This window comes from Lithobates pipiens, unplaced genomic scaffold, assembly GCF_037356315.1.
Source record: "Lithobates pipiens isolate NorthernLeopardFrog02 unplaced genomic scaffold, aLitPip1_a1.2 Scaffold_16, whole genome shotgun sequence".
NCBI classification, from domain to species: domain Eukaryota; kingdom Metazoa; phylum Chordata; class Amphibia; order Anura; family Ranidae; genus Lithobates; species Lithobates pipiens.
Genome location: NW_027507748.1, coordinates 571,874,636 through 571,898,286, shown reverse-complemented (window position 1 = coordinate 571,898,286; position 23,651 = coordinate 571,874,636). Strand labels below are relative to the sequence as shown.

Here is a 23,651-nt window from a genome sequence, read left to right as displayed (position 1 = left end):
AAAAGTCTTACTTTCATATCCCTCTAACACCATGTTTTAAGATGGACTTCGAGCAGTCCAATAAATGTTTAGATAGCTTAGCTGTATCCATGAAGCCCCTACAATTCACACAATAGGTTTTGTTGGACAAGGTGTCAGCTATTGAATTTTGTCTCCGTGGGTGTATATTGTCCAAACAGTCTTCTCTTGAGCACAATGGGGTTTTCTAGTTAAGGGCTATTTCCATGTGATCATTCCCTATGCAAGTTTGATCTTAATCTAACCAACAAAATAAGTACAACTTTTTGTTTGGTGACAAAAGCTACCATGGTTCCAGTCTCTTGTTTCAACACAGGGTTTGTAAAAGTTGGATAACTAATCCCCTGCACTTTTGAAAAAAAGTGTGAGATCAAGTTTTTCAAGATCTCCAAAAGGGTAACAGTTCACTAATATTAAAATTATAGTTCATCCACTTTTTGAGGCCTACTGAAATCTCTAATCTCTGCCAGTGAATATTAAATTATTTCTTCATGAATTCACAACAACCTTCAGGAGCTGGGGATCCTTGAGGAAACCCACAATCCTGGACCTGTAATAGCACCTCCACCAGTAAAACTTAATGGCCTTACTACCAAAAGGTACTGGATCCTGGGGTCCAGCTCTCTAAAAGAAGCATTTACAGGCAAAACCTAGTTTCTTTGGATACGAGGCCCAGGTTCAATTCAACCAAAAAGAAACTTTGAATGGATCCGGTCTGCATGGCTAGCCCCAGCAAGGATTGCTCCAGTGGAGCTCAGCACATCTTTACTCGTGACCAGCTCCTTAGACACTGACTAAAAAATGGAGGTACTCCCACCAGTGGGAGGGGTTATATAGGGAGTGCACTTTTTAATTTACGGCGTGCCAGGGTCCATCACCTGAAGGTGGCCTATAACCCACATGGTAACGACTATTGCTCTGTGTCCCATGGTGTACGATAAATTACTCTTAACATTAAGAGCTGCATTTTACCACAAGTCGCACACTTAAGGTGCTTTCTCCAGCCCTTTCATCACGAGTACTTCACAACAAGATGGGCTGCACTCCTTGGGCTTGCATTGCTCTGCTGAAGTCGCACACAACACTCAACCTTGGAGTTGACTATGCTTCCCTTGCAACAAAGCAGGACCCAATTTTTAACACCATGCAAAAAGCCGCCTGCCTAAAGTCGATTTTCTTTTGCAACTGTCAATTCCTTGGACAGTTTCCTTTAATACAGCCCTTGCTGTTCAGTGCTGAAAAATAAGACTCTCCTCCAACTCCACCCTGTCTACCGGAGATCATGATATTCCCAGCCTGTGAAGAGGATTCGGGAAGTATTAGGAGGCTGCAAGAAAATTTCTAACTCCCAGACACCTATACACCTGATGTTTTCCTTTTCTTGAACAAATAAAATGGCAAACTATGACAATTGGGTCATAACAGAAGATTTTCAACCCTCCGAAAAACATTGGCAAACACTATCCGGTGGCTAAAGTTTTAAAGTGGTCTTTTCCAGTAGTAGAGCCCGCCTTAGTCTTAAATGGCTTACTGTACTAATTGAAGATGTTCCTAAAATCAGAGTCTTTGAATTAAGATGTTTGAGATGCTCTTAAAGACTCTCTACATTTGCAGGCCCAGCTCTGCAACCAACTATTGCTGCTATTTCTGTCAAATTGCATCTAATGACTAGGGCAATTATAAGTTGACCCAATCCTATGTTCCAGGTGCTTTGACTGCGCAGTTGATTTCTGCCCTAATCTCAATTTACTTGTTAAAAATCTGGGTCAAAGTTTGGACAACTGAAGCTGTCTGTAGGACACCACACACATGCCTTTTGAGGACATCCTTGGTAAGGCACTTGAAAAATTCATAAAGATGTCTCGGAGGCAAGTGTTTTTTCTTTCACAGCTGAAAATTCCAAACATCTCAGATCAGACCCCCTTTACAGCATGCTATGCTTCCTTGGGATTCAACCTGCTTCACTCTGCCCTTCAGAAGGGAAATCCTCTTAGATCTCTCCTCTAAAGTGGCCGCCTTGTTTGCTATAATCATGCCTGTCAGATGTTTAGGAGCTGATGGCTCTCGTAAAGGTGCCAATCCTTCCTTTTTTTTCCCCCCCCCCCCCCACAAAGTAGTCTTGTGCCCAGGACCATAACTTCTTCCTGGCTCTTAACTGCAGTCAGCCAGTTTACCTCAAAGCAACAACTTCAGTTAAAAAGAATGACTGCCTAAGCATCCTTCCCTCCAGGTTCTTGCAAGGGACAGGCTGCTTCATAAGAATCCATTGCAAGAGCTTACTCGGGACCAGGGGTCAGCCTTAAGAATTTCTATCAGATAGTCATAAAGTCTTCTGAGGATACAGTTTTCAGCCACAAGGATTTTGCAGTGGAAATCTAGTGTTGGGCCTGCAGGCACTGTTCATTTTATCCACTTATTAATTTTTCAGACACCCAGAGTCTTAAGTCACCAGCTTGTGTCCTTTGCTGTACATTTTAAGAATGAAATGGAATTTACAGGAAGTCCTGTATGTATTAAACCATTACCATAGAAACTTTATACCATGGCTTGCATATCATTAGTGCTTTTACATGTATAACTTCCTCCAACCAAAATTTTCAGTGTAAAACAAATAAAATATAATCCTTCAAAAAATGTCCTTAACCTTTTTAAAATATAGTGCAATTTAGCGAAGCTCAACAAGGTGATCCAAATGACAGGTCCTAGTGCCTGCCTTATCTTCTAGTACAAGAAATGGCCCACCCTCCCTTTTTATAGTCCATGTTTACTCTGTATTGCATGCTTCAAAACTGACTGAGTAGGGCTATAGGATCACCCAGGGGGGAGTGTCAAAAATACTGTTGGTATCCAGTCAAGGTACCAGCCTACAACCCAGGTTCTTTAAATAATATGAACTGTACTCTAAGATGTGGAATTTACAGTTAAGCCAAAATTCAATTTTTTTTTCTGCTAAGGGATCACTCCCATTAAATTTAGGAACTGAAGGTTGGTTGCTTAGTGTTTGGGTAAAAGGGATCCTAAGGGTATTGGTTTGGAAATGGTCAAACTGTCAACCGTAATGTCCTGCACTTTACATTTATAAATCCCTTTCAGCAAAGCACATACCTGTGAAGAAGAGACTGAATACTTTGCTTCTGCTGCCTGTGCCACTCAACATCGTTCCATTGCAGAGAACTCGTCTGCTGGGAAACCTACACTGCAGTAATGAATACTTGACCCTCCTGCTGCATGCTCTGCTCCATTGCAGAGAACTGGTCCCCTGAAGTCATTTATGAAATCTACATTTCCATAAGTATCAATCTGTGGGCGCCCAACAGCTCGCATTGTTTTTTTTTTACTGCATTGACTCCTGAAAGAGTTAATGTCCAAATAGATTTTGGGTAACCAGTTCTCTGAAGTGGACCTGCCTTGGGCAGTGGGGGTTAGATTTCTTTCTTGACATGTTTTTCTTTTGACTGGCACAGTGTTCACTAATTGAGGCCAGATATTTTTTTGCAGAAATAAAGTTGGGGTGTGGATGGCGAGGTTAATGTATGTTTAGCCCTGTGATGATTAAGTATCGCGCTTAGAGGAAAAAAGGACACGCAGTCACAATCTGAGTTTGTCCTTCATTTACCCCCATTTTTTCCTCTTTATATTCTCTTCCTTTCTCTTGCCCTATCTTGCTCACACTCCTTCTTTTTTTTTTTTTCTTTTTTCTTTTTTTTTTTTTCTTTTTTCTTTTTTTTTTACCTCCCCCCGCTATGCTCAGAATATGACTGTAGTGTTCTCTCCAATGATTGCAAGATTATGAGATCTGAGGGCTTTATACTTATTATATTGAGGCATCCTTTATCTTATGGGTGCCTGGTAGTGAGTTTTTTTTTGGGGGGGGATGGTTACTATTTGTTTAGGAGATAGCTATAGATGATTTTTTTTATTGTATTTTTAGTAATCCTAATGAGAAAAAGGCTACAGAAATTTCTTGTCACAAAGATGTTGCCAGTCAGACATCGGCAGTATTACCAGTGTGCAATGCTACTTCTGTAAAACCACCCAAACCTACCACAGCTGCACCTATAGCAAGTGTGTCTCCCGCTCAGAGCATGCAGGTAAGAGTGTTTTTTTTTTTTTTTGTTTTTTTTTGTCACCATGCTGATGCTTTTAATTTTTTTTTTGTCTCATTTGTCAACAGCCATTATTTTGAGATTCCTTCATTTATTTTTCTGGCAGCCTTTATTAATGCAGTAATATAACTGGGTACTAACATTTCTAGGTAATGTTGATCCAGGGAAAATCCAATTGCCTCTCTGGGATTGGGAAGGAATTATTTTTTCCCCTGCTGTAGCAAATTGGATCCTGCCTTTCTGGTCTTTTTTTTAGCCTTCCCTCAAATGTGGGTATGGGATTGTGTATGTATATGTAATATAAATAAATATATATATATATATATATATATATATATATATATATATATATATATATATATATATATATACCCCCCAACCCGACTAGCTATGCTTATGTATTTACAAGTTTTGTTCACAAATTCCTCATCTTAACTGAAAATGATGTGCAGAACAAAGCCATCTATTCATAAAAGCACTAGTTTAAAGTGTCACTAAAGACAAGCCTTTTTAATTTTAGGTGAGGGAGGGTTATAGCCCCTGTCAGTTTTTGGCCTTTTGTGTCTCTCTAGGGATATTTCCTCACTTCCTGTCCCATAGCCCAAACAGGAAGTGAGGAAATTCTTCCAGTGATGGAATCCTGGTGTCATCAGAACCAGTGTCCTTATTGGAAAATTTCCCTTCTATTCCTGTTTTGTCAACCCAATTGAGAGCCAAGAGTTTTTATAATGCTGCTTACAGAAGCTTGAAATGCCGCCGAATGTCTGAATCAACCCTTAACACTATACCCAAATAAATTTTTTGTCCTTTTTTTCCCACAGATAGAGCTTTCTTTTGGTGGCATTTGATCACCTCTGGGTTTTTTATTTTTTGTGCTATAAATGGAAAAAAGACCGAAAGTTTTGAGGAAACCCATTTTTTTTCTGTGTTTAAATTATGCAATTTATTTTTCTTAAATTTGGTCCACAATTTATACTGCTACATATCTTTGGTAAAAATAACCCAAATTAGTGGATATTTGGTCTTTGAAAGTTAGTCTACAAGCTGTGGTGCGAATCATACAAAATTGATCACATCTGATGTACTGGTGGCCTATCATTTCTTGTGACCCAAACAAGCCAGGAAAGTACAAATACCCCCCCCCCCCCCCCCCCAATGACCCCTTTTTTTGAAAGTAGACGTTCCAAGGTATTTAAAGGCATGGTGAGGTTTTTGATGGTTTTTTTCCCCACAATTCTTTGCAAAATGAAGATTTTTTTTTTTTTCCACAAAATTGTCATTGTAATAGGTTATTTCTCTCACATGGCATGTGTATACCACAAATGACAACCCAAAATAAATTCTGCTACTCCTGAGTATTACGATATCTTGTGTGGGACTTTTCCACAGCCTAGCCACTTAGAGGCCCAACATGCAGGGAGCACCGTCACGTGTTCTAGGAGCATAAATTGCACATCTAAATTGTTGACTACCTATTACACTTTTGAAGGCCCTGGAGCACCGGGACAATGACACCAGGGCACTGCTAACTGGCGGCACTGATACGTGGCACTGGGGGCGGATGGCAGTTAATTTTATTTATTTATTTTTTATGTAACTTACAGCCGCTGCAGCTGTTCATCTCTCCCTCCTCACACGCTGTCTGTGTGAGGAGGGAGAGCGGCGCTGAGAGATGATCTCATGTGTTTACATATAAGAACATCTCTGCACACTCCAATTGCTCTGTAAACGGCCGCTGTGATTGGCTGTGTCCAAGGGACATGGCCAGCACAGAACTTCCGCACTGCGCGCGCTCTCAGGAGTGCGCATTGCGGAAGTAAATGGGACGTCCAGGGACGCACTCCTGGCAGGTAGCCTCCACGCTGTAGCTGTCTTTCGGCTATAGTGCGGGTGGGAAATGGTTGAATACTGCATGCCCGGCCCACTCCCTATTTATCTCCATGCATTTATTTTGAATTTTTTCCCTTTTGTGAAATGAATGCAGTTTTAGGAGTTATTTACTGATTGTTTTTGCTTTTTGTGGTTTGATACCTCATAAAGCGATTGTTAGCTGTTATTTTCAGCATCGCATGAGATTATTGGGAAAAGTGTCAAGTTTTTCAGTTTTCTCATGTGATGTTTTTTAGACTTGAGCCCACGGTCTGAAAAAATCAGGTTGACTAATAGTAATCTCAATATTTATTTAATTCCAGAATTTAGTAACCACTGTTTTCTTCCCCCCCCCCCCCCCCCTTTTTTTTTTTTTTTTTTTTTAAGGAACCACGTAAATTAAGTTATGCTGAAGTTTGTCAGAAACCTCCTAAGGAGCTTACTCCTGCTCCAGTTCAGCCACTTCGTGAGCTTCGCTCCAACATAGCACCACCTGCCAAAAATGAAGAAAGCACTACTCCAGAGAAAAACACTGAAAAGCCCCATGAGAAGCTTGAAGGAAAAGTAAAAGATCCCCCTGTATATCGCAACAATGGAACCCAGAGAGGAGGTACAGGGAAAATCAGGGAACAGAGACGACCGTTTGGGCGCAGGTCTTCACCTCAGGGAGCAACACGGCGTAATGGCAAGGAGCAATATGTGCCACCCAGATCACCAAAGTAAAAACTTCTTGTCTTTAATTTAAAATTTCTAACTGGACTGATGACAGCAAAGACTGAAATTGGAAATGGTCATTAAATGTGTAACACAATATGGACATAATGGAATCCAAAATTCATCTCAGAGATAATGGATTTGAGGTGATAGTGAGTTCCAGATGCGATTTGAAAAAAAAGCATATAAATCAGTATGTTTTTTTCAGTTTTTTTTTTTTTTTTTTGTTCTTGTTTTCATCTTTAAGAATTTACGTTGCAGAAATTACCTGCCATATGTCAGTTTCAGGGTTGTGACATAAACCTAGAAGAGGGTTAAAGAAAATATTTTTGAAAAATAGATGTTAAAAAAAAATATAAAAAATATAGAAATTTAAAATTACTTTTTTAATCTATTTAAGGCTTTGCTGGTAGTATGTGTATGCCATTTTGGCCTTGAAGTTAAAATCATGGATGCGGTGTGTGGTCAGTGTGTAACTGTGGCCAGATACTGTTTTCGTCACAAATTATAAACCTGAATGTACAGATTATATGTAATGTCAGTTAGCTTGAAATATTAGTTTGTCTTTTGACCTTACTAAAATTTCTCTAAGCATTTTCACTATCTTTAGGAAAAAAAAGCTTTGAAAGATAGCAAAAAGGCTTAGTTAAAGCAAAGGCATGTGCATCAGTAATTTTTTTTTTTTTCTTAATTTAATTTTTTCCCATCTTGTGCATGATTCAGTCACAACTGTAAATCTATCAATCCAAACTATGTGTATGTCTTGTTTCAGAAAGGGCTATGCATAACTGACCTATGAATTCATATGGTTCTCATTGGCGTGACTGATATAATTGTTCCTTTATCATTGAAAAATGTTTGTTTTGTTTTTTGATAATTTTTTTTTTTTCTACCCTAGTACAAGATTATAAAGTAGTAGTCTGATTTTTGTTCACCTAAATTAATTTAGCGCTGTAAAATCTTACGCTTTTTGGTAGACATAATTACACTGAAATAGTTACATTTTAAAGTTTGCCCTACATGTTTTCATCTTCTCAGCAAATTTAACGCTAGGAGTTCTTAAGTAGTTCTCCCCCCCCCCCCCCTTTTTTCATATTAATGGCACGTCTCCTTTTGTAAAGCAAATTAGACTTGATTTGCTGTTAACTCATTTTTGGAGCAGGTGATTTTCAAGGGACCTTTTGCCTAAAGTCAGAATTACTTTTAAAGCCTGGAAAATGTAAAAACGTTTTTACATGTTTAAAAAAATTCAAGGTTTTTGATGTAGCATTGAAAGTGACAGTCACTTTAAAAAAAAAAAAAACCCCAGCTGATTGTTCCTTGCAGTGAAAAGAGATTGTCTCCTCTAGCAGGCTGGGCCTCATACATTTTTGTTGCATTTCAGCATTGCAGCCTCTATCAAACTATTTATTTGGCATGTGTCCCCCTGTTTGCTTTGGATCCATCTGCCTGATACCTATGTGACTTATGTGACTGGAGGGCAGCACCACAGTCTGCAATGATGGGCACAGGCATCTGACACATCCAACAGTGTTAAATGGCAAAGAGCCTGATGGAGGGTAGTAAGGAATCTATTAGAGAGGTTAAAAGTGTTTGCTTACAAAAAACATTTATATGCACCTAGGTGGGCGCAGCATCGATCCGTTACTGCATCTGACCATTACTACAGCTGACCCCCTCCGGCTCTACATTGAGAACTGAGCAATCAAACAATGCTGATCGCTCAGTTCCCCCCTTCGGCTCTGAGCAGAGAGCTATGACTTTGTCATTGGCTCTCTGCTGTGCCCCTCCAGCGCTTACTGTAGCGCTGGGCTGTGGAGTGGTTGGCACAGGCTCTTGGCAGATTGCAAACTGATCTGCCGAGTGATAACGGCAGACTTTAGTCTGCTTTCCTCTGAAAAGAGGTCACAGGAGTGCAGAACCATACTTTAACATACTGTCTATGCTATTGCAGGGAATTTCAGCTGGATTATAAAAACTGGCAGTTGCTTGCTTTTGCCACAATTTTAGGCTCAGCACATGTATACACCACAACTTTACAGTTCTCATGCAGCAAATTTGCCACACACTGTAGTGGTCTTTCTGACCTTGATCTGGTTTTTGTTCTATATTATGTATACACTAGATTAATATCTGGATGTATAATGCTGCTTATTTACTGACAACTGGGGCCTGGGCTGCACAGGTTTAGCAGCTGTATTGCTAAAATTGCTTGTGACCAGTCACTAAAGATTGTTTGCTGATTGGGGAGAAATGGCTCCCTGCAGTAGCAAGAAACCGTGATAAAGTGCACACAAATGTGCTATTGGGTGGCATTTGAGATTTGCTCCATTAGGTTTTTCACCATCTCGATTAACCATGGTTGGTTTTAGTAATGCTGAAGTCAGCCACGCAGCTTAGCGTTAACACGTGCTTCACATTATGCACATGGTGTGTTTACTATGAATGTTTCAAAGATTTTGCTATGCTGGGAGCTTCTTGATCTTGCACACCTGGATAACATCGGAGACTACGTTTTGTAACAATTGTGACCGTTGATGGCATTATATGACCATATGCTGCTGTGTTCCTAAAACCTTGTAAGTAAGCCTAAATATCACTTGAAATCCTATGATTGGTAGGTTAGTGGTGGCTGTTGGGATGTGCAGTATTGAAACTGGAAAAACGCCAGTTTAGCAAAGCAATTAGTGGCTGTATACAGCAACAATACCAATACAGTTAATGGTGTGTAAAATATCCACCTTCAAGTTTAAAGCGTTATCCTAACATTTTAGGTGTATAGTGTAGCTGGTATGAGTATCTTTTATTCCCTAATCCATCTAGATGACTCTTTAGTTTTGCTGGGCATTTGCGTTTGTCATAGCAAATACATGTCTAAGTGTACTAGTTGTCATTCATCTTTACATGAAGACATGCTGGGCCTACTCTGATCTTGGTACAGTTCATTTAACATATCTTGGTCTCTGTATCTTGTTCTAGTGGAAATCTGAACATATTGATGCAGTGCGTTTGACCATATGATTTTGAAATAGGACTTGAGTATTTCTTGTATGTTTAAATTTTTTTTTTTTTAGATGTAAAATAAATTATCATTGATTGTGACTTGCATAAATCCTATAATGTAAGTTGATATGTGAATTTGAGAGGATGCTTTGTGTGTGTATAGCATTTTTTGTTTTTCAGACTTATAGTTCATGTACAGAAATAATGTGTGGAAGCGCTTTTGCTTTTTCAGTATAAGCGCTATGTTAGGATTTTTCCATTAAAAAAAGTATTTAAATTTCCTGTGCAAGATGTTTTGGTGCCCTTGTAGGTATTTTTTTTTCTCCTCGTGTGTGGACTGGGGCTATCAAAGTATAACTAAGGCTGTGAAATATTTAGATTTGTGTATGAACTACAAATGCAGTATGTTGCATGACAAGCACACAGCCTTCGTTTGGCTGGCTGCATTCTGTCATATTCTCCACATAATATGTATATTCTCAGGCAAATTTCAGATACCGGACTATACAGTTGTCTGTTCTGTTAGGCAATCTTGTAACTTAAAGCATCTACTTTTAACCAAACCTTGCAATACTTGCCTAAACTTTCAGCTTTGTTCATAGCAATCATAATCTATTTAATAGATCTTTTGACTTGCATGTTTCAGGAGCTGTTTTTTTTTTTTTATTCTTTGTAATATTTCTACCACTAATACGTTTTACATTGCAAAGTTCTAGGCAAACAAGTATATTCTGCATCTAAAACGGTGTGGTGTAACATTCCTGTTGGCTAACATGAAGCCTTTGCTTAAATTTATTGTTGGATTATGATCTACTAAAACACAAATCACACACTTCAGCATTTTAAGAAGGTTAGTTTTACCCCCAGTAATGTTGTATAGTGCATCATTTGTTGCATATGCACTAGGTGATTGCTTTTGTTTTTATGTATTTTATTTGCAATTTTTTTTTTTTTTTTTCGCCTTGCCCTAATTCTCCCTTTTTAGTTTTATTCTGGTAACCGTGTGATTTCATTAATCTGGCTTTGTTTTGTATATTGTGTCAGGGCTTTCTATACTATGGTACCATTCAGTTGTCAGCTTGTATAATTTAAATGTGGATAATCAAGGAATTCATGACAATATTTGTATACTCAATCTGGAACATGATTTGGAACTTTGTTTACCTGAGAAACACTTAAAAATAAAATAGACTTTTTGGCACTTAAAGAGCTGCTTATGTTTAAATCTGAACTATACTCAAAATTCATCTTTGGAAAACTTAGGCCGAACTGAAAGAAATTGTAACAACTTTTACACGGTAATTCTAACTTGCCTTGGCATCTTGTCAGTTATATATGGGGCTTTTTAGTCAAAATGAACATGCATTTTCTTTTTCTTTTTATTTTTTCCTTCCTTCCAGCTTATTTTAATTTAAAATTGTGAAGTAGGGTTCATGCTTTAAATGTATACATGTATTTGTATTCTATTCTGGACATTGCCAAGGTGCTATGAAATATTGAATAACAGATTTAGAAGAATAAAGCTGATTTAAAGGGTACAGAAGTCTTTTGGTGTGTGTTTTTTTTTTTTTTTGTTTTCTTTTTGTATCTGTGTAGAATATTTGCAAGCCTTTTTTTTTTTTTTATGTTGCAACTATTGGTGATTGTAAATCATCGCCTTTTTAAAAAAAAACATTTAGTTTAAGGGCTCTTGCACACTGCATCTCAAAAGCTTCTAAAGGCTTTTGAGCTCTCCTTTTTTCTGACCGGAAACTCCCCTCCATGTTAGCCTATGGCTTTTTCAGAAATTTACAGGCATGTGCTCTTATAGACAGTACACGCCACATAGTGTATTTTGTCTAGTTGATGGCCTCTTGTAGTGTTCGGTCTACCATATTTGATTTCTAGAAAAGTACATGAGAGGTTGACTTCATTCCTTCATGTTCTCGATCCCTTATGTAGACATTGGAAATTTTGTACAGTCTAGTCACAAAGATTGACAACATGCATATTGACTACACGGGAGGTTGTTTATTTGATTTGTGGTTTTAATGTCAGGTCCAGTTAAAATTTTATTTTGATTATGGTTATCTTTTACCAGAACATATTGGGGTTTAAGCTAAAAGAAGCTAGGGTGCAAAAGAGAAAAAATACTTTGCGCTCTATCGAGCATTATACAAAGGGTTAATTAAAATGGAAGGTCTGCAGAGACTGTTAAAAAAATTAATACGAACGTGCTTTAATTCATAAATTTTCCCTACTCCAGTTCTTATGTGCACCAGTTTTACAATGAGGCCTCATGCACACTAGACTTTTTTTTTTTTTTTTTCTTTTCTCTCCTTTTGCTGCTCCTAGGGACATTTGGTGTATTCCCTGCCACCACCTCTAAATGTCCCTGCATGTTAGCCCATTTGTCCATGCACACAGGTGTTTAACCACTTGCCGACCGTCCACAGTACACTTTTGCGGCTGGCATGAGCAGGGTGGTTTACATATATGTACGTCATCAAGCCTGTTTTGGATTAGGGGCATGCCGCACACTGCTTCCATGATTGCAGATCCTGTACAGCAGCTGGGGGAACATGTGATTGCTGTGCGATCACATCTACAAAGCTGTTATGAATTTACTTTCTCACAGCACCCTGTACCATGTGATTAACTGTAGTAGATCACGAGTAATCACTGCTGTTATGAATATAACCCAGTCATGATGTTCAAAATATTGCTGTTACAGGGATGATCATTTTAACAGCAAAGTATATAATAAAATCCCTTATCGCCCTCGGTAGTACAGTCATACTGTGACAATGTACTATGTGTGTGTAAAAAAAAAAAAGTTAAAATTTGATTACAATTTTTACCTGTCACCAGTCAATATTCCTGATCGCCGCCACCCAGTCACGACACTGTACTGCGCTGGTGAAGATATGTTAAAGTGTAAAATTTTCCATAAAATTATGGCAAATTGCAACTTCCAAAAACTGACAGTTTTCTCCTCTCCAACTGGGAACCTCCTAGGGACTACAGGCACTGCTGTGGCTATCACAGAATGCCCCAGAGTGGTGAGTCTACTGCTAAGTACCCCCCCCACACACCCACGCGGCGGCAGCAGGCTTCAGAAACTGGTATTTCTTCCCCCGAAATCCAGGCTATAGCAACCGGGTCACCTACAGTTAGCGTTTTTTGCATGGACACCCTGATGGCGGTCCTCGACTCCTATGTTGCGAAGAGGCGGCACGTGGCAGGAAAGGTGCACGTAAGAGGCCCCTGCCCCCCCCCCCCCCGTCCTCTGGGGAGAGCTCTGATGCAGACTTGGGCCCTGCTGCGGCTGGAGACCCCTGCTCTCACCTATCAGACGTGGCTGACCAGGACCGTTCAGATAGTGAGGAGGATTCCCCGTCCAGGCACGACAAGTTTCTTATTGGAGCACTTATCACAGCTTTGCGTGATACCGTGATGATTCAGGAGCCAACGGATTCCTCTGCTGATGTACCGGTCCCTTTTGAGCCAGGACTCCCTGATCTGGTGGTTGAGGTCCCTGGTGATTCAGTCCGGAAAATCGTTCCTTCCTCTGAAATGGACAGTGGTCACTACGTATGCCAGTCTGTCCGGCTGGGCTGGAGTGAGGGGGATTCAAACGGCTCAGGGCTTCTGGTCAACGGAAGAATCCAAGTTGCCGAGCAATCTGCTCGAATTGAGCGATCAGGCTGTGCCTCCACACGTGGTCGACATGTCTTCAAGGGTGTGCAACCAGGATACAGTCAGACAACAGAGTACATAAATCACCAAGGGGGAACAAGAAGCTCACAGGCTGCTCGGGAGGTCGCTCAAATACTTCGGTGGGCAGAGCGTCACGTTCCTGCCCTGTCGGCCATTTACATCCCGGGGGTGGAAAATTGGCAGGCAGACTGAGTCGACAGATGCTGGTCCCAGGAGAATGGGTATTGCATCCGGAGATATTCAGGCTGATGTGCCTGAAATGGGGCACACCAGATGTGGCTCTTTTGGCCTCCGGGCTTAATCGGAAGGTGCTGAGATTCGTGTCCAGGACGAGATCCGTGGGCAGACGTGCTGGTGGCTCCGTGGGATCAGTACCAGCTGATCTACGCCTTTGCTTCGCTGAAACTGTTGCCATGTCTGCTTTGCAGAGTGGAAGCCGAGGGGATTCCAGTACTCCTGATTGCCCCAGATTGGCCTCAGCAGCCCTGGTACGCAGACGCTCCCTGGCAACCGCTGTTGAGAGAGGACCTATCTCAGAATATATAATATATTATTTATATTCAAATTCAATCTAAAATTAGAGATTTTAACTTGTAAACACCAAATGTCAGAAATGGGCTTAGTTATGAAAGAGTTAAAATCCGGTTTTCTCATCACTGCCTAATCAGTTATGTATATGCACTGGTCCTAGCAATGAGTTTTGGTCAGAAGAGATGAGTGGTAACCTCTAGTGGGTCATAGTCCTCCCAGTCGCTGCCTAAAAAACAAAGCTAAAATAAGTGGATTGCAAACATTGCTGCACAAAACAGATTTAGAGACAAAACTAGAACTGCATTTTGGCTTCTGTCTGCTTAGTTCCTCTATTTGTTGGAGAACTTGTCAGTTATCATGCTAAGGAGATAAAAGGAGCTGGAAATTTGTGTTGTCGGGATCTGAGGCTGCATTCACACTAGCTACAGTGTTTAGAATCTTGGTCAGATTTCCTGCAAATGTGCCAACGATTTTACAGGGCTGAGGTGTGAATGACGAATTGCGGAACTCGCATTTGAGATGCCGATCTTTTTGACTGACACCTCAAATCGTAGTACGGTTTGCCATGTGATAAAATGTGCGGCAATTATGGCAAACTGCATCGCGGTAAGAATTTTGCCCATGTCCCAGAAGACACTGGCTTAGAGAACTTCTGCTCCAATCGTCTAGGTGATCGGAAGCTTAAGTGGGAGCTGGGTACCTAAAATCTTCCTTTGTGTGAAATACCTGGTGTTTCTGCCAGTCTGTTTTTGTACTAAAAACTGACCACACTAAGCATGAGAGCACAGCATGGTCAATTTTCTGGCTGATCTCCCCCAATAAGATTTGTGCTGACATGACTTTTCCCTTCTTCAGTAAATCACCTTAGATATCGGCCCCCTAGTACTCTTAGGCTTCGTACATAGGATCGGGAATTTTGGTAGGGAATTGTGTGATGAGACTAAAATCTGACTTGGTATGCTCCTTCAGACAATTGTCCAACTTTCTGCCAACAAATGTTGCATGGCAGGCTAGTTTAATTTTCGGCGGACACTGGTATGTTAAATTTTCTTTTCGTCTGTACACAAACATGCTCAGATTAAATGCTCACCAAACACTGCATTAGCAGAAAAGGTGCCCAAAGGGTGGTGCTCAAGAGCTGAAATTCTACGTAGTACGTTACAACATTCATGTTTGTTAGCCAACAATTAGTATGCAAGACAAGTTCCTGCCACATGCCCTTCGGACAAAAGGCTAACGTTGGCCAACAATCTGATCGACTGAGGCTTTTGAGTCCTGGCTTCCGACATCGCCAAAATGGAGCAGTGCAGAAAGAGGTGCAACCTTCACAGATCGTGCAGTGCGGAAAGAAAATGCTTGTGAAGGAGAGCAGCAACTGGAGTTTTATGTGCTGCAGAGAATGCTGAAGCACTAGAGCAGCGATGGTGAACCTTGGCATCTCAGATGTTTTGGAACTACATTTCCCATGATGCTCCTGCACTCTGCAGTGTAGTTGAGCATCATGGGAAATTTAGTTCCAAAACATCTGGGGTGCCAAGGGTCATCACTGTACTAAAGTCTGTGCAATTAAAGCTTACATTTAGAGTGTGTTTTTTATTTTTTAAATCTGCACAAAGTACAATACTTACATTCAATGAGAAGTTGCCCTTGTGCTGTTGGCAGCTGTTTTAGCTGAAATTCTCTGTACCCCACCCCCTTCCAGCCCCGGGGGGGGGGGGGGGGATTAATACAAACTGCTGGACCTATCATTGGTATTCAACAAGAGTGCCAGCTATGTCCATCCATTCACAAGCTGTACTATTTCTTCCGAAAATGAAAAGGGCTCTATGAATGGCAGATGTGGATTTACACTAATCCTGCCCATCCTCCATTCATAGATAGCTTTTCATTGCTGGCACCTATTGTACAGCTTCCATAAATGGAAAAAGCGGGTGGACCTAGTTTGCACTCTTGACGACTGCATATGACAGGTCCAGTATCTCTAATTCCCCCCGCCCTCCCCTAACATCGTGGGCTTCCGGCGTGGACAAACTGAGGAAAAAAAATTTAATTGTACGCAGATGATACTCTGCTGTACTTGGCAGATACTGGGGATTTTTTGAGAGCAGTTATGTCCCTTATCAATCAATTTTAACCTTTATTAACCCTTCTATCAGAAGATCTCTAATATATACAAGTTGTTACCGCCTTCAAATATTTGGGTATTGTGGTGACCAAAAACCCAGGAAACTACATTACACTGAACCTCTTGTGGAAATTTTAACAAAAACAAGCTAGTTGGAGTTAGGCTACCACTATCAGTTACTGGGAGTGTAAATCTTATCAAGATGATCTGGGCACCACAACTATTATACATTTTACATAACGCACCAATCTAGATACCACAATATTGGTTCTGATGCATTGACTCGCAATTCAGGGCCCTTATTTGGAGAAGTGGAGTAGCATGTATTAAGCGTGCCACTCTGCAGCTCCCAAAAGATCAAGGTGGAACGGCTGTCCCGCATCCAAAAATGTATTCCTTTGCGGCCCAGTTCCAGCACTTTATGGGGTGGAACCTGGTGACAGTCAGGGACCCCTCCAGGAGCCTTCTGGTTGCCACGGATGTAGCTTACACAGCCCTGTCTCGCATGGAAATTGGATTCCCTAACACCCCCTTAACTTGCCCCACAACCCAACTACTAATGAAAATATGGAAGGGAGTTATATATACGCTGTCACTCCAAGTGTACTCCTATGTGTCAAACCCCCATCTGACGAAATCGCCTCTACACAGACCTTTCTAAGGTTCCCAAACACCCAAATTGGTAGAGAGTGGGGATTAGATTTCTTTACCAAATTCTGAATGGCTCCATATCAAAGCCATACTCTCAATTGCTAGAGGAATTCCCTGTGCTCAGAGGCCACCACTTGTAATATGTTCAGTTGTACTATTAGATGCCAAGGTAGACACTCTAATTTGAAACTAGATGACTCCTGATGTTTCTGTATTCTCTGAACCTGAGACGAAAGGGGCTTTCTCAAGAATCTATACTCATTTGTTATCACATATACAAGCCCCCAACCTTCTACCATCTAGTGAGAAGTGGAAGTGGAAGAGGGATGTCGGCCCTATTGATGGAGAACGATGGGAGCAGTTTTTGGAGGTGGGACAATTAGTATCAGTGTCCGCAGCAGAGACTATCCCATCTGTTCATATTGCATCATGTGTATCGCACGCCGGTGCAGTTGCACAAATGGGGAAGAAGGGACACCCCTATCTGAAGTGTCAAGCCCATTCAGGAGATCTTATCCATATGCTATGGAGATGTCCTAAACTGATGAGGTTCTGGAGCTCCATTGTAGCCAAAATTGATATCGCTTTCCAGGTAAAGCTGGAAATGGAGCCACTGACATGCCTATTGGGGAGCCTTATTGAGGAACTGTACACCCCCTTGGTGTACATTGCACTCACGAGACTCCTGTACATAGCCAGAAAATTGCTCTCGGCACATGCACCTTAAATAACACAATGGATCCAACAGGTTAATGCTACTCTCATTTGAGAAAAAAAATGCATATCATCATAAGAAATCACCAAAAAAAAAATTCTATGGTATATAACAGAATTGACTGAACGCGCCAGATGTGGCACCACCACAACTGCCATTATACAGACTGCTAATGGGATAGCAGATTTGACACAGGAACTCCTGGGAAATAAAAGTCAGATTAGGTGGCCTATTGGAGGAGGTCTACTAGTAACTTAATGTTATCGATATACACATCACCAATGAGACTAGAGAGAGTTATTTTATTTTATGATCTGTTTCTTTTTTCTTTTCACCGCTTTGTTTGTTGCACCCCTTTGGTTATGGTATGATATAGAATTGACCAGATGGATATGCATTTTCAAATAATTATAGATTGTTTAGAATGTACCAAACACTGTTGTGCATTGATTGTATACCTGTGCAAAAATACTTTGTAGTGCCTTCGTTCTCATCAATAAAAACCTTTTTGTTGATTAAAAAAAAAATGAAGATTTGCTGCAGAGGACTGAAGATGTAAACGAAGACAGCAACCACCAGGACTTTTCATTGAATGCAAGTCTGTAAGTCCCTTGTGCTGAAAAAACAAACAAACCTTAAACTTGGGCTTTACCCTTGAGAATAGTATGACCCTGATTAGTATGTGGGTACACATGTCAGGTTGGGAGCATTAGTTGAATAGACTGTCTACTATACTGGGATCCAGGGATACACATAGGTTGTAAGCTCTTCTCTGCAAGATGAACTTTGTGAAGGAGAAGGAACATTTGGGTGTATTAGATGAATTTATTACACACATTGCTGTATGTGGAATAATTTGTATTACACTGCTAGCAGTGAAACAATTACATTAGTTGTAATGTTTTTTATAAAAGTGTTATCTTTAGACATTTTCTTTCTAGCAAGTGTCATAACATTTTGCTATGCAGAGTGAGGTTTGCATTAAACACCAATGAAACATTAGTCATAGGTGTGTGCAGCCTATTGCATTGGGGTATGCACCCCAAAGCTCAAATGTGTGTGTGTGTGTGTGTGTGTGTGTGTGTGTGTGTGTGTGTGTGTGTGTGTATATATATATATTCTTATAATTAAATGTAAACATTTTAAAATGTATTAAAACATGTCAGTAGGACAGGGGTTGTTAGCAAGCAAAGCTGAAATAAGTGCATTACAAACTATGGTGCACAAAACAGGTTTAGAGACAAAACTACAACTGCATTTGGCTGCTGTCTGTTAAGTAAAAACCTTGACAGTTCCTGTATTTTAAAGTCTAAATGTGTTTTTTTTTTTTCCCTTAAAGTGGATGTAAAACCCATTCATGAAATCTGACCTGGGTATGTAGATACAGTGCTGTGAAAAAAGTATTCATAGAAAAAACAAAGAAAAATCGCGCTACAGACTATAAATACAAGAAAATTTAAATCCTGTGAAATGCTGCAGTTCTATTATATAACCAAAAATTATATATATATATATATATATATATATATATATATATATATATAATATATAAAAGATATATCAAACCAGAAGAACCGCGCTATCTAAATGCACACACTTCCCACGTGATACCAGTATTCCAACTAGGTAACCTTGTTTGAAAAATTTGAAAATGAATAGATATAGTGCACAAGTGATTTAAACGATCATAGTGAACATGACTACCACTAACCCATAGATACAGTTGTGAATCACATATAAACTTACAAATTGATAATCTGAAAGTTAAAATTAAAGAAAAAAACAAGCAAAATTGCACATATAAAAAATTAATCAAAAGTGTCCTCCTTAACAGCTGAGTGTGTCCTCATATGACGGTCCTCAAAACAGATCCAACTTATGGAATCAATTATTATCAAATACAAAACACCACGTGTTGATTATAGTGTCCAAGAGTTCTGATTCCTTGCTTCATAAACCGTGAAACATGACGCAGTGTACCACCACCAAAGATCAAGATTGGCTCCTTACCAGATGTTCAAAAATTATTCGCACATCAAAAGATCAGATCACGCTACACATGTTCCTCAATCTTCCAGAGCTCCACCCTCTTTCGAGATCATGGTTCAAACGGGTTTCCAGTATGAACAGATTACCAAATTCACCATAAAAAAGGAGAAAAAGGCTCTCCAATAGTGTAAAATCACTTATTTAATAAAAAATTAAAACAAAAAAAAAAAAAACACACTTAGACCCCTTTCACACTGGGGCGTTTTTCAGGCGTTTTTCATGTGATTTAGCGTTAAAAAAAACGCCTGAAAGAAGCCGCAACTGCAATCCCAATGTAAAAGCCCGAGTGCTTTCACACCGAGATTCCTTTCACACTGGGGCGTTTTTCAGGTGCTTTAGCGTTAAAAAAAAGCGCCTGAAAGAAGCTGCAACTGCAATCCCAATGTAAAAGCCCGAGTGCTTTCACACTGAGGCGCTGCGCTGGCGGGGCGTCAAAAAAAGTCCTGCAAGCAGCTTCTTTGCAGCGCTTTTGGAGCGGTGAATACAACGCTCCTAAAGCGCCCCTTCTCATTGAAATTAATGGGAAGCGCCTGAAAAACGCTATTGGCAGCAGCGTTTTGTGGGCACTTTTAACCCTTTATTTGGCCACTAGCAGGGGTTAAAAATGCCCCAATAACGCTCAAAAAACGCTGCTAGTTTAAGCGGCTCTTTACAAGCGTTTTTTGGGCGCTGACATTGTGAAAGGGCTCTTAAAGCACTTGGGCTTTTACATTGGGACTGCAGATGAGGCTTCTTTCAAGCGCTTTACAGGCGCTTTTTTTTAACGCTAAAGCGCCGGAAAAACGCCCCAGTGTGAAAGGGGTCTTACAATAAAGCAGTGAGATATGGCATAAACGAGTGGGAAGCGTCAGCCGTACGCTGGTCTCCACGGGTCTCTCCTTCTCCAACTGGTATAATTCACTAGGCAATAAACAGCATGTCACACCACCAGACGCGTTTCGTGATACTTCACGCCGTCTCGGGGCACGGGTGACACTATATAAGAGAGGCAATATGGCGTAACAACTAGCCCAAGCCTCCTCCTCCATAGAACGCTCGGACCCTGCTTGTATTTCTGTGACGGAAGTGACGCTGTTGCGCGTCCTCCCGCATACCCAATCACCATATCGCCGGAATCTAATGGTCAATAGTATCTGGTTAGCCGTAGTTTGTGTGCGAGGACCAAGCCTCGTTCTCGATATCACAGCGGAAACAACCCCGATGTGACGTCAGAGGCAGAAGTCATGTACAAATGCGTCCCCGTCAACATAGTTAGCTGTAGTGCTTTCCAGCCCCACAGCCAATCAGTAATGCTATCCTAATGTCCATGAGTGAGGACCAAGCCTCTCTCTCAATAGTTATTACTAGAAAGCCCATTAAGCGCCAGGCCTCGCTTACGGATGCTTTGCTGGGACATGACACAATTTAAGTACCATCCCATCGCCAATCCCAGCGGCGCCTCCCCCATCCACCCGCCCCTCTCAACCCACACAGCAAAAGCTGCGGCTAGAGAGGGAAAAAAATTGGCGAGGAGTCGCCTCAAATATATGACTGCAGTTTAATGAGCAGAATGTAGTATCAACGGAGGAGGAAGCTTAGACCCACATATTATCTATAATTCATAACAATTACATCAAAGACAAATGCCATTAAAACAGATAACACAGAATTCCTAATATCAAATTGATCCTGTCAGCACTCACTTCCTACTATCAAATTAATCCTGTCAGCACTCATGATTATAAAAATAAAAACTTTTTTTATACATGTGGATAACATACAAAAAAACTTTTTTTCTTTTCTAAAAAAACTTTTTTTATACAAAATATCTTTTTTAAAAATCTAATCTTTCAAAAACATATATATGAATTCCAAAAAATCTAAATCAATGAATTGGTCAAAAATTAAAATACCATGAGTCAAACAGGACCCCAAAACTCCAGATTAAATCAAGAATTCCATGAAATAACCGGAAAGGAGTAATCGGAGACAAAAAATTGCCCAACATAAACTCCATAACAGTGGAGAAAAACATGTTAGGTCCCTGAACCGCCCCATTACCCAAAGCTCATCCTTCGTCAAATCCCCAGACACTTCAAGCGTTATTGATGAAAGCGTTGACATCAGTGTCTACGTTCATCCCAAACGGGGTATATGTCTTTAACCTATAAGTCCACGACATTTCAAGGCGGGAAATTTCTCTCACCAATGACCCTCCCCTCCAATGTGGTTTATATTTGTCTATCCCCATGTAAAGGATATTGGACGGATCCCTATTGTGAACCTCATCGTAGTGTCTGGATACTGGGTGTTTGTCGAACCCCCGTCTGATGTTTCCAATATGTTCATTTAATCTTACCTTCAAGGCCCTCTTGGTCCTCCCCACATATTGAAGACCACAGGGACATTGAATAAGGTATACTACCGCCTCTGAAGAACACGTAATGAACGGTTCTACTTCATATGTCCTCTGTGTGCTTGTGGAAGAGAAACTACAAATCTTAGAATTTTTATTGATGTTCCCGCTGGGATGGGCGATGGGATGGTACTTAAATTGTGTCATGTCCCAGCAAAGCATCCGGAAGCGAGGCCTGGCCCTTAATGAGCTTTCTAGTAATAACTATTGAGAGAGAGGCTTGGTCCTCACTCATGGACATTAGGATAGCATTACTGATTGGCTGTGGGGCTGGAACGCACTACAGCTAACTGTGTTGACGGGGACGCATTTGTACATGACTTCCGCTTCTGACGTCACATCGGGGGTTGTTTCCGCTGTGATATCGAGAACGAGGCTTGGTCCTCGCACACGAACTATGGCCAACCAGATACTATTGGCCATTAGATTCCGGCGATATGGTGATTGGGTATGCGGGAGGACGCGCAACAGCATCACTTCTGTCGCGGAAATACGAGCAGGGTCTGGGCGTTCTATGGAGGAGGATGCTTGGGCTAGTTGTTACTATATAAGAGAGGCAATATGGCGTGTCACCCATGCCCCGAGACGACGTGAAGTATCACGAAACGCGTCGGGCGGTGTGACATGCTGTTTATTGCCTAGTGAATTATATCAGTTGGAGAAGGACAGACCCGTGGAGACCAGCGTACGGCCGACGCTTCCCACTCGTTTATGCCATATCTCACTGCTTTATTGTAAGTGTGTTTTTTTTATTTTTAAATTTTTATTAAATAAGTGATTTTACACTATTGGAGCGCCTTTTTCTCCTTTTTTATGGTGAATTTGGTAATCTGTTCATACTGGAAGCCCGTTTTAACCATGATCTCGAAAGAGGGTAGAGCTCTGGAAGATTGAGGAACATGTGTAGCGTGATCTGATCTTTTGATGTGCGAATAATTTTTGAACATCTGGTAAGGAGCCAATCTTGATCTTTGGTGGTGGTACACTGCGTCATGTTTCACGGTTTATGAAGCAAGGAATCAGAACTCTTGGACACTATAATGAACACGTGGTGTTTTGTATTTGATAATAATTGATTTCATTAGTTGGATCTGTTTTGAGGACCGTCATATGAGGACACACTCAGCTGTTAAGGAGGACACTTTTGATTCATTTTTTATATGTGCAATTTTGCTTGTTTTTTTCTTTAATTTTAACTTTCAGATTATCAATTTGTAAGTTTATATGTGATTCACAACTGTATCTATGGGTTAGTGGTAGTCATGTTCACTATGATCGTTTAAATCACTTGTACACTATATCTATTCATTTTCAAATTTTTTACATTTTCAAACACGGTTGTGGGAAGTGTGTGCATTTAGAGAGCGCGGTTCTTCTGGTTTGAAATAAAAAAGTATTCATACCCCTTGAAATTTTCCAATCTGCTGTACAATAAAGTTAGGGCTGAGTGAGTCCTAGTGTGAAAAACAGCTTGTCCAGATAGAGAAACATAGTGATCCCCTGCTGTCTCAGCAAGATCAAAGTCAGGGCCAGCACCCTGGTGAAAACCCTTAGCGGTGGAGGAGAGACCAAAAGCGCAGCACCATAAACAGATCGTGTGCCTCTCCTACTGCAGGTTGGAGGAAACGGTGCCTGGTACAAATAGAAATGTGTGGGTAGGTATCCTTGATGTCTATCAAGGTCAGTAAATCCCCTTGGATAAGGGAGGCCACCCACTGAATAGTTGGATTCTATTTCAAACTTCTGCACCTTCATGAAGCAATTTAGGGCCTTGAG

General features: G+C 40.6%; 1 protein-coding gene across 2 annotated transcripts in view; it reads left to right on the top strand.

Moving 5' to 3' along the window:
- Positions 1-11,253, top strand: part of LARP4 (La ribonucleoprotein 4) — an 89,000-nt gene extending 77,747 nt beyond the window's left edge. For both annotated transcript variants that reach the window (XM_077483729.1, XM_077483727.1), the window contains exons 15-16: positions 3,950-4,109; positions 6,381-11,253. In XM_077483729.1, the coding sequence (XP_077339855.1) occupies positions 3,950-4,109; positions 6,381-6,716 (496 nt within the window). In that variant the 3' untranslated portion in view covers positions 6,717-11,253. The remainder of the gene's footprint in view (positions 1-3,949; positions 4,110-6,380) is intronic.
- Positions 11,254-23,651: the final 12,398 nt, after the last annotated feature.